This window comes from Protobothrops mucrosquamatus, unplaced genomic scaffold, assembly GCF_001527695.2.
Source record: "Protobothrops mucrosquamatus isolate PMUCROS unplaced genomic scaffold, P.Mucros_1.0 scaffold2158, whole genome shotgun sequence".
Taxonomy (NCBI): Eukaryota; Metazoa; Chordata; class Lepidosauria; order Squamata; family Viperidae; genus Protobothrops; species Protobothrops mucrosquamatus.
This window is the reverse complement of record NW_015388254.1, coordinates 36,938-53,434: the sequence shown is the minus strand read 5'-3', so window position 1 is coordinate 53,434 and position 16,497 is coordinate 36,938. Positions and strand designations below refer to the sequence as shown.

General features: G+C 44.6%; 1 protein-coding gene across 1 annotated transcript in view; it reads right to left on the bottom strand.

Annotated features, from left to right (window-relative positions):
- The window catches only part of KCNH3 (potassium voltage-gated channel subfamily H member 3), a 69,981-nt gene extending 55,745 nt beyond the window's left edge, over positions 1 to 14,236 (bottom strand). Inside the window, exon 1 of the mRNA XM_029285742.1 lies at positions 14,161 to 14,236. Within this exon, the coding sequence (XP_029141575.1) occupies positions 14,161 to 14,236 (76 nt within the window). The remainder of the gene's footprint in view (positions 1 to 14,160) is intronic.
- Positions 14,237 to 16,497: the final 2,261 nt, after the last annotated feature.

The window sequence follows — 16,497 nt, the reverse complement described above, 5'->3', positions numbered from 1 at the left end:
GGGGGGGGCTATTTCTGAAACTTGCCACTCTGGCACCTTCCCTAGCAGATGCAAGATGTACAGGTTTCTTCAAGATACAAGTGATTTAATGAGTGCTCAAAGTTACAACAACCCTCCCCAAAACCCACATATAACCCTGTTTTAAAGTTATGATGGCTGCGGTCGCCCTGCAAACATTTGCCCTTATGATCCACCATAGGAATGCTACAGTGTCTCCCCATCTCTCTCTCACCAATCCCACATGGCCAGGCCACTGCAGTGCTTGGGTCTCCTCTCCACACACCCATCACCCTTACCTTTTGAAGCACTCCTGATTTCATAATGGGAAAGGAGAGTAGGCCATGTGTCCCTGGGCTGAGTGGCAGTGACAAAGCCACCATTTTGTCCCACCTGCTTGTGGGTGGGGAGCAAATAGTGGCCTCCAGACAAACGTTTTGCTGCCTTAATGAGGTCTGCACAGCACTACAGAAGCTTCTGAACACTGCAGAAAGCTTCTGCAGATCTGTGCAGACCTTGTTAACACAGCAAAACAAAGCAGTTCATCCCCGGGCAGTATAGTGTAGTGGTGACCCAAACACAGCTGCCATTTTGTGAGCAGCACAAAATGGTGACCACTTCCAGAATCCATTCTAGCACTTGGAAGGCCTTGGAGCTCTTCAGAAGGTAAGCGAGGAGGAGAGTGTTTGGCCTGGTGGGGTGGGAAACTGGCCTAAGACCTGGGGGGATCAAAGGGGCAGGAAGTGGAGTATGGGGTGCCTTGAGGAGTGTAGGAAGGCCTAAGGAGGGCCAGGGCAAGTGGCGCCTAGTTCTGTTCTGGGCCTCTTAAGGGCTCCCCCACTCCTGAGGCATCCTATAAGTCCATTTAACAACCTGCCCATTCCTTTAATGAATCATTGGGGAGACCAGGGATGGGGTGGGGAATCATTAGATGAGATGTTTTCCCTAATGACTGTCATGACATGTGACAGTAATGGGCAGGCTCCATTACGGTCATATCTTGAGGACTGCATGTAATTCTTTGGAAGCAAGAGACATTTATGTTGTATTACTCTGTTATGATGTCATACATTCATGTAATTAAATGTGAATTTAAGCTCAAGCTCTTCATGCCACATTCTTTCCTCTACCAACTTAACCCTTCTTCCCCCCCCCCAAACAAATGTAGAACGTGACTAAGAAATGAAGCTAATCAAAATAGTAAATCCATCAGATTATTGAATTAAACACACATTTAAAGATTTCAGGCTAGCACTGATGATGCTACCTAGTTTGCGTAAGGAAATGTCTGCAAGGAAACAACCAAGCTCAGAGAGCATCAAAGACGCCTCATTTCAACTCTGAGCTGCAAATATGCTCTTCTATCGGTTAAAGATTTCTGCTCTCCCCTCCCAAATCACAGTTTAAGTACAATTACAGTCAGTGACATATCGCTTTATCCTTCTGCTGCCATCAGCCAGTGCAAAACCTCTCCACATTTGTGCCAGAAGGCCAGCAGAGAAATCAGAGAATGGGAAAGTAGGCCTGTCTCCACAACATGACAATTGCCCTTCCACAACAGACAGCAGCCAACCCAGCCCCTTTCCTGCAGAGCAGAGCAGTGTCTAACACAACATAGACAGAAATGCTATAAAAGATGACATGTGTGTTTAGGCCATCCTGACCTGTGAATACACTGCTTTTGTGCAACATTCGTCCCCACAATAGATGGCTTACCAAGACTGTCTTCTCCTATCTCTATAAACATCACAATAAATAATGCCTCTATAGCAGTGATGGCGAACCTTTTAGAGACTGAGTGCCCAAACCGCAACCCAAACCCACTTATTTATCGCAAAGTGCCAGGGGCCCATCGGCATTGTGGTGCCTGGGGGGGGCAGGGAGCCGCCTCTGAGTGTCACCTCTGGCACACAAAAACCAGGGGTGCAAAAATGGGCCATGCTGCAAGGCGCAAACATGGCCGCCGCACCATGAGGTACAGATACAAGGCACTACACCATGCAAGAATGGGGCAGGGCTAGTGAGTATCACACAGGCACTAGCCCCACCCCATTTGCAGCACATGCATGCTCACGGCCCCATGCATGCACACACACATGTAAAATGCTTCCACCTCCCTTTTCTTCCAGTCCGCCAATTGACAATGGTTGGTGACCTCTGCTCTACCACCTCTACTCGAGCTTGCTAGTCGGCCACTTCACCTCCTTTGTGCTGGGTGGGGATCCTGCTCTGGGCGGCGGTGGCTGCCTGATGGACCTGCTGGTGGTGGCAGCGGCACGCATGCCAACAGTGAGGGCTCTGAGTGCCGCCTCTGGCATGCATGCCATAGGTTCACCACCACTGCTTTATAGGTAGATTATTAAAAAATACCACAAATAAGTAATGGTGATTTTGACAACATTTTCCATTTTCAAAGAACTTGGCATGTTCTTACAATACAGCTCTAAAGGATCTCAGCATTATAATTTCCTCACCATGTAGAGGCTGAGACTTAGAAGAAGTCCCTTTTCTAAGGACACCTAAGGAGGTCTTCATTTTTTAACTGCTGAGTCTTTATAATATATTAAATGGAAGTTGGAATTATACAAACTCTGTAGCTCTGGGGGGGGGGTTACTAGGCAAACCTACAAGCAGGGCCATCACTACTCTGCCAATTGTTGAGAGATGGGTACACTTATAAAATTAAGACATATGGACAAGGACAAAAATATTCCATACTGAGCCTGGAAATCACACAATAAACTCTTCTTTTATATCTGGTAGTTTATTATTGGCAATAAGAGAGGAGAGAAGAAGCATTTGTCAATAGCTGATTCTGTTCTGTTCTTAGTCTTATGCATTCTTACCTGGAACCAAGCCCCATTAAACACAGTGCATCACGTTTGCAGTGAAAACTTGCACAAACTTGCACTATTATACCTATTTCACATGGTAGGTAATGAGGCACAGCCTCTATTTATCTCATTAAGGGAGACATGATAACTTTTTAACTACTAACCCATTCCAAGATTGGGCTAATTTATCTAGTGATTATGAAAGAAGGACGAAATAATATCAACTCACTGAAAACCTGTAGGATTTCAAGCGTAAACTAAGGAAGAGTCACCCTGGATCTTGTTAGGAATTCAACCTCTGCAATAATGAAAGAAGATACACAAGAGAGCCAGTTTGGTGTAGTGGTTAAGGAATCAAGCTAGAAACCAGGAGATGGTGAGTTCTAGTCCTGCCTTAGGGATGATGTCAGCTGGGTGAGCTTGGGCCAGTCACTCTCTCTCAGCCCAACTTACTCACAAGGTTGTGTGGGAGAAATAGGAGGAGGAAGGAATATGATGTGTGTTCACTGCCTCAAGTTACTTAATAAAGGCAGGGTAAAGCGTAATAAATAAAATAACATACATAAACCCCAAATAATCAAAATATTCTTTATGTTCTACCTCTGATATTCCTGGAGAGTTAAAAAATAGTTCACCAGGGTAAAGCTTTTCTCATTCAATTCTAGAATTTGGGGAAAAATAGAAACCTCATTTGTTATAAAGCCCATATTCTAAACGGTGAGAGACTGCCAGGGTGCAATGGAAGACTGTATCTCACTGTTTTCTTTGCCGCCCCCCCCCCAATTCAGGAAGCGGTGCAGGACAGAGAGAGAAACAGATTGGTTCCGTTAATGTTCAAATTACACAGCAGGCCAACTGCAGCAATATTTCTAAGGACTATATGGGAGGGTAATTTATTTATAGACTGATGCAGATGTTCTCCCTTCACCACCTTCCATGTCTGGAGAAATTTGCAAATGTATTCCCCTCCAAGTCCTCTCTTCAAATGCCCAGACTGATTTAAAGATTAAACATGCTACGAAGGCATGACCTGATAATTTAGATACAACAGATTCAGAGGATTATTATTTTAGGAACTACTGACATTAATAAGTCTAAGTGTGCTATTTTGGATGGCAGCATATTCAAACTACAGCCAACTGCAGAGAGCTTTGCCAGGTTGTTTCTTAAAAGAAATTATATCTTTAGCTGAAGCATGCATTGCTGAAATACTACTGGTATATAGCCTGCTACACCCACTGCCACAGAAATGGCACCCCTAAAAATCAAAGTCAACCAAAACAGAGATTTAATTTGCTCAACATTACAGGTAGTCCTCGACTTACAACAGTTCACTTAGTGACTGTTCGAAGTTACAACAGCTCTGAAAAAAATGACAATTTTTCACACTTAATGACCAGGGGTCTTCAAACTTGGCCCTTTCATGACTCATGGACTTCAACTCCCAGAATTCCTTAGCCAGGCATGCTGGCTGAGGAATTCTGGGAGTTGAAGTCCACGAATCATAAAAGGGCCAAGTTTGAAGACCTCTGCTTATAACTGTTGCAACATCTCCATGGTCACGTGATTTACATTTGGATGCTTGGCAATTGACTCACATTTATGACGGCTGCAGCGTCCCAGGGTCACGTGATCCCCTTTTGCAACCTTTCGACGAGCAAAGTCAATGGGGAAGCCAGATCCAACAACCAGGTTACTAATTTAACAACTGCAGCAACTAACCAAGGCGGCAAGAAAAGTCGTAAAATGGGGCAAAACTCACTTAACAAATTTCTCACTTAACAACATAAATTTGGGGTTCAATTGTGGTCGTAAGTCGAGGACTTACCAGTACTTGTTACAGGATTCCCTGCTCAAAGAAAGAAGGCCTATCTCTGGTGGTCCCTATTTGCAGCTTATCCCCCACAAGTGGAGCACCCGTGGCTTTCCAGGTATTGCTCTGCCACAAGCCTCAAAGGCCTCCTGCCAAAATGGCCACTGGGAAGGACTACCGGTTCTCTGTGTGGATGCCACTTCCGGAAGTCCATTCTGGGCCTGGGCAACAAAAAATTAACTACCGGTTCTGCCGAAGTGGTGCAAACCAGCTGAATCCCACCACTGAACTTGTGGCAATAACTAAATAATCTTGTGCCACTTTTTTTTATTTATTTCTCATTTGCAATTTTACCTAGAAAAACAGATTTGGTTTTCGTTGCATTTTCTCTAGCTGCAAACTGACTAGGCTTCTGTTATGAATCCTATTGGGGGTGGCATATGTATGTGTCAAAGACATTTTTAGACAACAAAAGGGAAAGCAGACTGTAGCCCAGGGTCTTCTTTGAAAGTCCACCCCACTTGGTGATGACTGTTTTATGACTGGATACGCATTTCATAAAAACCCCAAGATTCCCTATGTATCCAAGGACTGAAAAATATGGATTCTCCGCTTTGCAAAAAAAGAAAAAAAAATAGTTTGGATCCAGTTACCACAGGGCTGCCTTCAACTATTTCTTCTTGTTGTTGTTTTTTGTTTTAAAATGTTTCCAGCATTCTGATTGTAATATATTTTTTGAATTGTAAGCTACCCAGGGTCATTGACTGAGATGAGCAGTTATAGAAATTGAATCAATAAAGAAATAAATAAGTAAATCTATTTGAATCTGAGCTTTAAGGTTATCTTTAAAGCTCATTAAATTCAATGCAGGTAATTCTCAACTTGCAACTCGCTTAGTGAGCATTCAAAGTCACAAAAGCACTGGGAAAAGTGACTGATGCCCATTTTTCACACTTAACAACCGTTGTAGCATCCCCACGGTCATGTGATCAAAATTCAACTGCTTGGCAACTGACTCATATTTGTGATGTTTGCAGTGGCCTGGGGGTCACGTGATCCCCTTTTGTGACATTCTGACAAACATCAATAGGGAAGCCTGATTCACTTAACAGCCGTGCTACTAACTTAAGAACTGCAGTGATTTACTGAACAACTGTGGCAAGAAAGGTCGTAAAAGGGATCAAAACTCATTTAACAACTCGTTTAGCAACAGAAATGTTGGGCTCAATTGTCATAAGTCAAAGTCATTTGTATTCCCAGTTTACTGGGATGAAGGAGAAGATCCTGTTAATACCCAAGGTAGCTTGATCTCTCTCGTCTCTGGTGTGTTTTTATTTGAACTGATTTCCTTTTGAGCATAAATGTTCCACAGTTTCCCCTTCTAAATCCTGTCTTTTTGGGATTAAATCCCCCACCACCCTTTTTAGCGCTGCTGAAATATAGGTTGAACCAGGAATTGCCTGCATGCAAAGGATATCTCACATAAACACAGACATACAATGTCAGGAGAAAATGCTTCCAAATATGTCTGTTTATGAAGCCAATGGTGTAGCTTCTGGTTAGCTCCTTGCAACATGATGGCTATGGAAAATACATACACAGGAGTCCCTGCTTATGCTCTCTCTTTTATATTTAATGTTGTAAGAGATTCAAAACCAGCATCATTTAGTGACCAACACTGTTAAATGCAGAGAAATTGGAATACAGCAGGGGTCCTCAACTTACAACAGTTCATTTACTGACCATTCAAAGTTACAACGACACTGAAAAAAGTGACTTATGGCCATTTTTCACCCTTTTGACCGTTGCAGCATCATTCGGATTTACATTCAGATGCTTGACAACTGGTTCGTATTTATGACAGTTGCAGTGTCCAGGGTCATGTGATCCCTCTTTGCAACTTTCTGACAAGCCAAGTCAAAGGGGAAGCCAGATTCACTTAGCAACCGTGTTACTAAGTTAACAGCTGCAGCGACTCACTTAACAAATAGGGCAAGAAACATCGTAAAATGGGGCAAAACCCAGTTAACAAATTTCTCACTTAGCAACATAAATTTTGAACTCAGTTGTGGTCGTAAATCGAGGACTACCTGTGTAAAGCAAATAAATTCTATTTATCCAGCAAGTCTGTTCCTCTCAAAGGACCAGATATATCCTGCGGGAAAGAGAAAGAAACTAAGAAAGGGTGGAAAAAGGAGATCTTATGACTATTTCAGCAAATACTTTTCAAAAACTGAGGCTCAGCCCTCAGTTTCCTTTCCTCCCATAGATAGCTGGTTGCAGAAAATAATATATCAGTGTTGACCACCTTTGCAGGCATTCATTTTTTCAGTCAGTTTACTTAAGCTAATTTTCCATAGCCATTATGTTGCCAGGGCCTAACTAGAAACTACAACATTTGCTTCATAAACAGCGATATTTAGGAATATTTCTTCCTGATCTGTGTTACACTGACAATAATGGTTGGATCTTTCTTCTTTGGTTAATTCCTCTCAATTGATTGTCATTATTACATCTGATGTGTTTCTAGGAAGATCTTGCCATGGGCAAAAGACATTTATATGGAGATTTTCATCAACTGAGCTTAGATCAGCCTTTCTGAACGTATGTTTAGGAAACACTGGGTCTACATCTCCCAGCCTTAATAGCTAGGATGCTTTATGACTCAACAGTTCTAGAGGTCCCAGTCTGGGAAACCCTGACTGAGAATGCATGGGGTATGCAAAATGGTTTCTCTAACCAACCATTGTTATAGTCTTCATTTCCAGTATCCTCCTTTGCTTCTAAGGTGGACAGAGGGAAGTTGAAATGGAGGGACGGACAGAAAGCATTTCAGAGCCTGACTTCAGACCTTCTGCTCACTTGCCACATGGTTGGGTTGGATTATTAAATAACCAGAGCCACTTGGTGTATTCAGTAAGAAGGCGTGCAGTGGAACAAACATTACTTAGTATGACATGTCCACCGTACATTATACATAAGAAAACTGGATTTATGAAGTAGTAAAGAATGGGTCCCCTGGGGAAAAGAGAGTCACTACTCTCTGGTGGCACAGTTTCTCTAAGGGAATAAGACATGAGAGTTTCTTCGGAACTGAAAGATTAAACTTTGTGTGAGGACAGCACACACACACACCAGAGAAAGAAATATTTTGGGAATATTTAAAAGGCAGAATATTATATTTCCCCAAAGGATTTTACAGGCAGAAACACACACCCAAGTCTCTCTGCCCCAAACAGAAACCAGGTCTGCAGAAATGCAGATGTGATAATCTTGTCAGAAAGATTGGAGTCAGGAAGCTTAGATTAGAAAGACAAAGATCCCTAGAATCAACAATTCCTCACACCGAAAAATAATCCAACACAGGACATAGCCATCAGCCACACCCCCAGGTTAGCAGGATATGACCTTTGGGACATAATAGGATTAACCCACCACCATCAGAATACCAGAAAGGCACACTCAGACTCAGGTCAAAGTACATGCCACAGGAACAACTCCAAACAAAAGCTCAAGAAGGTATAAAAACCCACCACTCCCTACTACATGTGGTCAGTTTTCCCAGAGCCATGCTTCTGTCTGGCTCTGCCCTTCAATAAACTACAACCTTCTTTCTAAATCAGTCTCCATTTTGTTTATTCCCAGTTTGGACTGGACCCTGATGAAGACTTTTGATAAAGTTTTCATTCTTTGGCAAGGAGGAGAGCCTTCTTAAGGTGGTATTCACTTCAGAGAGAAACTTACTTCCCCTCCAACAATCTATACTTGTATACAGTATTTTACATTAGTCATTGATTGCATCTGTTTGTTTCCCTTCACATCAATAAGCCCTGTGAAGTAGCAGAGTCACGTAGACAGGTCCAAGGCAGCTAGTGCCAGAGGACAAAAGCCCCATGGTATACCCTTCTAACCTAAACTATTTTTTTTAATCTATCAGAAATTTAGGGAGTTTAAAAACCCCTAATAAAGAGCCCCAGAGGATAAAGGAATCTAAATAACCCCCCTGTACCATTTCAGACAAATGGCTGTCCACTCTCTTCTTAAAAACTTACAGTGTTGGAGCATTCACTGCTTCTGGAGGCAGGTTGTTCCACTGGTTAATTGTTCTAAATATCAGGAAGTCCTCTTTTCCAGGTATACAAACTTCTTGGAAGGTAAGCACTTATAAATATTATTCTTTTATAAAGGGTCCCTACAGTAGTTTGATGCAGTGGTTAAGATACCTGGCTAAAAACCAGGGAACCGAGATTGTCACTAACGAGAAAAGTTTGGATAAGCTTGCTAGGGCATTTGGGTGTCATATTTTGAAAATGTCTCAAGAAATGATAGTCATTTTAAAAAAAAGGACATGACCTGGCTAACTAATGAACCTGGCTAACTACCATGTAGATTTCAATCTCTGGAACACGTAATTTATTTTAAACATTTTTGTCCCCATATCACAACAGAGTATATGTAAATATGGTCATCTTTCAGTCTCTTTTTCAGATAAAGATATTGCCTTCAAATATAAGAGTTCAGTGGCTGAGCTTCTCTTGGTTCCTTGGTAAGCCTGGCCTTAATTTTAATTAGCTTTCTTATTATTATTAAGTAGGAATGAGGGCTGGGGATGTTATGTAATTCATATGGAACCTCAGAGTACTATACCTAGCAGTCCCAAAGAGCATACCAGGCTGGCTTGATAACAATGGATATTATAGTCTGACCCAAACATTTCTGGAAACCACCCAGAAATATAACAAACATACATTTATTTTTATAAGTATCCATAAATAGCAGATATAAATGTCACTAATCTATTGGCCACAATCTACTAGGACAGCCGTCACCATTCTGGCACTTTTCATTCTGCTCCCAGAATTCCAACCTTCCAACTAACATGGCTATAGGAAGCTCCACTGCATACATTTTATGGGAATGAACAATATTTATCCAAACAGACCTATGTTAGAAGCTGCTTTTCCTATTGAAGAAAATCTAGCAAGAACCATCATCATCTTCCCCTCCTGATTCCAGGTCCACTCTTTTCCAGATTCACTAGCCTGGATGTTTTGTCACTCAGAAATTTACAAAAAAAACCACCCCCACCCCCCAGTAAAGTTCAGCTGATTCTGCCAGATCAACTGTCCCATCTGTATTAAGCAAACCTGATGATTAGAAATCCCTAGTTACCAAAACCCACCTCCTCTGGATTATGCAAGAAGGATTCAACCAACAAGCAAGCTAATGCACTAACTCTTTCAGAGGGTCTCCTTGCCTGGATGACAACTGAACTCAGACTGCAATTCCATCAATTAAATAAACAGAGGTGCTTGATCACAAGACACAGTGAACCCAGAGGCTCTAAATTCTGAAAGAGAGAAGCCTTGGGTCATTTGATGTCTAAAGTATTTATTTATTAAATTTATATGCTGTCCACCTCTCACCTCTAAGGCGACTCTACACTCAACAGACTCCCTACTACCACCCACTGCCTTAAAGCAAAAAGCCTCAACCTACACAAACTTCTGCATAAAATGAGGCAAGAAGACCGGGAGGGAGAAGGAAATCCCCTCTTTTCTTCTTTAAGAGTCTAGCGCAGGGGTAGGCAACCTTGGCTCTTTTATGACTCATGGACTTCAACTCCCAGAATTCCTGAGCCAGCCCTGCTGAGGGGAAATGGAGAGGTTTCCATGCTGAGCCATGCTGGCTCAGGAATTCTGGGAGTTGGTCCACAAGTCATAAAAGAGCCAAGGTTGCCTACTCCTGATCCATTATTTCCCCTCCTAATCAGAACAGCCCCTGTTCTTAGATTTATAAAACCCCTGTCTTTACGAAAGAGGTTATTGTCCGGCTTTCAGAGCAGAGCCCTTTTGAACACTTGAGCTCTGAAGAGAAGTCAGATCAAATAAAAACACACCTAAAACAAGAGATTCCAAAGGCATTGCAACTTGCTGTCTTTTTTTTCAACCTTTCTCTCATTTGGATGGCACAGAAAAAAAACCCCTGTATCTTCTGTAGGAAAGCTAGGCAAAGACATGGGGGGCATGGGGGGCATGGGGTGAGGTGGCATACAGCTTTGGTGTAATCAGGAAAGCTTTTTTTCCTCAATTTTGACTGTCTCCTTCCTTCTACCAGATAGAGGTAGGAGCATGACGAGCAGCTGCGGGAGATAAAAAGAGAGATGAAATCCAAACGTATGAACCAACAAGAAACATGTTTGCTGATTGGACTATCTATAGCAGCACCTTACACGTTATGCAATTCCTACTCAGAATGTATTTTTGTACAGAAAATACCATGCAGTCTAGATGAAGAGGGAGACGTGTGAGAATCAGCCAGATTTTTCTTAACTAAATGGCCTTAGGACATGATGGGGAGGTACAAGTTGCAGGGTGAATTACCGAAGACCCAATTCCACATATAGTAAGTGGCCTGTAGTTTCTTAGATACAACAGACGAAGACTGTGCCATAATTTTGCAATAGGTTTCAATGTTAAGTGTGTTCAGTGCTTCAGTCTCCAATGATGGGCATAAACTAGGGGTCCCCGACCCCTGGTCATGGACCGGTACCAGGCCACGGCCTACCAGCAACTGATCTGCACAAACAAGCAAAGCCCCATCCACGGGATGCAGACAGCACTCAAAACCACGCCCCCTCTGGTCCACGGAAAAACCTCTCTCCACGTAACCAGTCCCTGGTGCCCAAAAGGTTGGGGACCTCTGACATAAACCATAGACTTGTCATTGGATACTAATTTGAAGTTGCAATTTTTTTCCCTTTTCTTTTTGAAGCCAATGAAGCTCTGATTTGATTTTTAAAAAGTTTCCTTCAAAGGTTGTGCGACTAAAGTATCTTTGGTTCTATTTCCTCATGACAAGATGACTCATCTTGGCATGTAGAGCGGGAGGGGAAGACCACGATGAGATCCATCTCTCCTCTTTCCCAATTACTCCCCAAATTAGCAATTAAAAAGTAAGGAGCATTATAACCCTTGTTTCCCATATATACATAACACCTCTGCCTTTCAGAAAGTGCCTCCATGCTTCAGACAACAGTTGATTCTTTTATTTTCAGCACAATTACTTGGAAGTAATTAGAAACCAGGAGGCTCCAAATTATAGTTCCGCCTTAGGCATGAAAACTGGCTGGGTGGCTTTGGGCCAGTCACTCTCTCTCAGCTCAATCTACTTCACAGGGTTGTTGTGGTGCGGAAAATAGGAGAGGGAAGAAGTATTCGGTCTGTTTGGCGCCTTGAGTTACTTATAATAAAGGCATGATAAAAATCAAATAAATTTGTGCAGATTATTTGGATGGAATCAAGGAGAAGGCTTAGTGGGTAGAGTTTGATTGGAGAGAACTAGGTTCAAGATCAACTTGTGAGTTAGGATTTAATTACCTTTCTATTATTATTGAAAGTAATCAGAAACCAGAAGGCTCCGAATTCTAGTTCTGCCTTAGGCATGAAATTTGGCTGGGTGACTTTGAAGAAAGAAATAATGGTATCTAGCTGCCATTCTAAGTAACTTGAGCTAAAACTATGATAATTTTTACAAGAATCATTTTTCATAAAGCAAATTATGTGGCAAGAACATGGTTGAAGGTATTGTCCTTCCACACCCAGTTTCACAGAGTGCCCTTTTACCCAAGTTCCCATTTCACACATTCTACATATAATATCTAATCCAGGGCTTTTCAACCAGTGGTACGGGTACCACCTGTGGTACATTGGCACCTGGCAGGTGGTACGCGAGCATCCTAGAAAAGTGGTAGCAGGGGAGGGGAATCAGCTTAACTGGTGGCAGCACCGCACAAGCCTGAGCGAGAGATGGCTGGAGCTGCAGGGCTGTCAGGGCTCAGTGGAAGCGCCAGGATCAGCGCTTCTTCAGGGCTGTCAGGGCTCAGCGGAAGCGCCAGGATCAGCGCCAGGCTCCAGCTGGAGCTCGGTGCTGATCCTGGCACTTCTGCTGAGCCCAGAAGAAGAGCCGATCAGCTGGAATGTTGCAGCATCTCCAGGGTCTTGTGATTTACATTCAGATGCTTGGCAACTGATTCATATTTATGACGGTCACAGTGTCCCAGGATCATGTGAAGTGACCAAAACCTGCTGCAACCACCCAGCAGATGGGGGAGGGGGAATAAAAACCAAACATCCCCCACCCCACCCCTGCTGCCAATCCTCAACAGAAATGCTCACAGCGTCGCCGGGCGGGCAGGCAGGTGTCTTGCTCGGCTGTGGCTTGGGGGGCACTTTTTTCAGTGCCATTGTAACTTTGAACACTAAGCAAACTGTTGTAAGTCCAGGACTACCTGTATTTTATCACTTTTTTCCTTTTTTTGGGGGGGTCATCAAGTTTTTGACACCTTGCTAGGCGACTGGTGGTACTCGGATACTGCCATATTCTAAAAGTGGTACAATGGGTGAAAAGGTTGAAAAGCCCTGATCTAGTCTTTTGGGTGCCTGTATTTGCTGGCACTCAGTTCTCACATTCATATGTTGTTGATGTACCTGCATGACATCAGAGGCCCATACTATATATTCCACTACCCACACGTTTTGTTCTCTAATAGGAAGCCAGCTTGAAGCTTCAGATCTTGAGGGAACGACTGCAAGATATTTGTATTTGGAAAGAACTTATTTTGCTTACTTGGACTTAAAAATGATGCATTGGGTCAATTTTCACCTTCAAGGATGTCCAATACAGGTTCAAAGATCCTTCCTGTATTAATGACTGGGGCTGGATCTGTTTGTCAAAGAGTTTCACTAAAACCTGACAAGATCCACCTGACAAAATTCCCCATGGATGCAGTTATTCTCGGCAATCTTAATGGCAAAGATCAAAAGTTCACATCATATTCTGAAGGCTTCAAGAACCCTTCGCACTTTAGGAGCTCATTCGAAAAAATTCACCAGATCATCAGAGAACCATGTGGGACCTATATGTGAGTTGCATGTACATCCTGTGCTGAGGAGCCATCACTTCTCACAGCTCCCCAGCATGCCTCCATTGCATGCACACACATGCCCTGGGCAGTAGGTCAACATACAGATGCCACACTAAGGTCGAAACAATGGTTGAGAGAAGCAACCTGGAATTAAGCAGAAACTTCCTAACAGTGAGGACAATCAACCAATGGGACAGCTTGCCTTCAGAAATCGTGGGCGCTCCATCACTGGAGGTTTTTAAGAGGAAACTAGACAGTCACTTGTCTAAGATGGTATAGGTTCTCCTGCTTGAGCAGGGGGCTGGACTAGAAGACCTCCAAGGTCCCTTCCAGCTCTATTCTATTCTATTCTTTCTTGAGAAGTACAACTTCACCGGACCAGGTTCAGGATTGTGGTAACAAAGGTGAAGGAGGATGGGGCCGAGACAAAGAAAGGGAAGAAGAGATCTTTGATAGGAAGAAAGTCAGGGAGAAATACCTGGAAGTGTGAGCCCTCGAGTTTCCTTATGGAAGCCCAGACAATGGGGGGAGGAGGGAGTGGGAGGAGGAGGAGGAGGAGAGTAAAAAAAAAGAGTGGGAAGCCAACTCACGCGTGCCATCAAAGCGGGTTGCTATGGTATCCAGGAAGGTGTTTTGGGGAGCCAGGAGGCCCCTCATCACCGGCATTTTAAGACTTGCTCAAGGACACCGCCATCGTCCAGTTGTGGGGGGGAAAAAACCAGAGGTATCGGAGAAGGGAGCCAAGACGGGCCCCTCGGCTTCCTCTCCCGGAGTTAGGGCAGGGCAACGGGGCTCTCTCCGCCCGCTGCTGCCGGAGGGGCGCCGGGGGATTTGCGCCGAGGCTCCAGGGGCCGCCGCCGCAGCCTCCAATCTCGCGGGCGCCCAGACGGGAGGCGACCGCGGCCGCGACGGCAGAGACAGCGAGGTCAGAAAGAGGCGAGGGGCGCCCCCCAAGAGCGCCGGCTGCAGCGAAGGCGAGCGGCCACCCCTTCCCCGGTGCGCGGCGGCCGGGAAAGTCCTGGCGCAGGCTGGCCCCAAGTCCGACGTGACTCGCTCAGCCCTGCAAGCGGCCGGCCGAAAGCCGAGAGGTGGACGCCCGGGCGGCTGCTGCCTCTGGATCCTAACCGCGAGCCCCCCGCCGCCGCCGCCGCCGCCGCCGCCTCCCGCTCAGGCAGGGTCCCCATTCCCCTGGCGGTGCAGGGGCCGAGCCGCTTCTTTCTGGCGGAGTCCCGGCCGGAAGCCCGAAGTCCCCGCAGCAGCGCCGGTCGATGCCTCGCTCTGCTCTGGCTGCCTTCGCATGTCCGACGGCGAGTCCCCCCACAGCCGGGCGTCGCTAGGCAGCCTCGATCGCCCGGGGCGGCATGCCAGGCGCAGCCTTTGGCAGAGCAGCGCCGCCGCCGCCGCCCGCTCCTTCTCTGGCTCTTGGAAGCGCCGCCGAGCTCAAAGTTGCTCGACTTGGCGGCGAGCTACTCCTTTGCCCGCCTGTTGTATGGGAGCCGCCGCGCTCGCCTTCGGAGCAGCCGTCCACACTTTCAGCCGCCCCGAGCAGCAGCAGCAGCAGCAACATCCAGCATCCTTAACTTGAAAGTTACCATAGCTACTGAAGACACACCCGGCGGCTCTTCCTTAAAGAAACAAGCCGCCTACCGCCCGTAGGGGATGGCAGGCTGGGTGTGGTTTGAGTGGCGGGGCCTTCTAGGGCGGGGCAAAAGTTTCCTAGGTCCATCCCAGAACGACAGGTACAAAACGGGATGGTTCTCCCATTTCAAGGTAATTTTAGGTAGGAAGACGATGAAGTCACTGAATGCTAATCTATGTGATGAAAGGAAGATTTTACGTCAGTGCCTGCTCCCTGCTCTAACATATGCCAGTGAAAAAAGGGACACTAACCTCACGATCGATCGATACAAAAGCTAAGAGTGGGGCAAAGAGCCATGGAAAGATACATGCTTGGCATCACAAGGCAAGACAGAAAGACCTGCACATGGATCATTAGAGAACGAACAAAAGTAATATGATGTCATCAAGAGACTAAAAGAATTGCAATGGAAACGGGCTGGTCACACAGCAGGAAGAACTGAAGGCAGGTGGACCAAGGCAGTCATAGAATGGGTCCCACTTGATAAAAAGCATCCATGAAAGAGACCCAAAACAAAATGGACCGACAACATCAGAAAGTATTGTGGGCCCAATTGGCAAAAGAAAGCTTAGGACTGTATTGGTTGGAAATTGGCAGAAGAGGCCTTCATCCTGGATAGACAATGGCTAGAATGATGATGATGAAGAAGGAAGATTACCAGAAACTCTTTGTAAGTCAACTTCTTCAGACACTGGAGACTGGAATCTCAGTTTTTTTTTGTGATGGTTGTGGCTAATGAGAACTGAAGCACCAATTTACCTACTCCAAAGATGGGATATTACTCTAACCCGGGTTAGGCAAACTTTAATTGGTTCACTCTGATTTGGTTTGAATGTTGCCTGACCTGAGATTCTTTAAAAGGGGGTAGGAATAAGCCAAACTGGCCTCCCACATAATACTAAGCAAATTAAAATGAGTAAATTCATGTCAAAGTGAACAAACCCGAACCCAGCATAACTTTATGTGTATGAATCAGATCAATGTCTCTGCATAGAATATACCAGAGATACCATGTTTGGAGTGCACAATCACTGAAAGAGGTTATATTTGATGGGCTTTATTGACAAAACTGAAGGCTTAAATTGGGTGTTAATAGTTTTAGGATTGCCATATAATACCTTAATAAGCCTTTCGTAATAAATGGACACAGAGAAATTGAATGAAACATTACCCATCACTTGCGTTCCTGCCAGGAAATGCATCATCACTTAGTAAACCAAAATGTGACAAGCTTCTATTAAGCAAAGGGCCAAAGAAAGTGTCATGTTTGTCAGCCTCTCCACCTTAG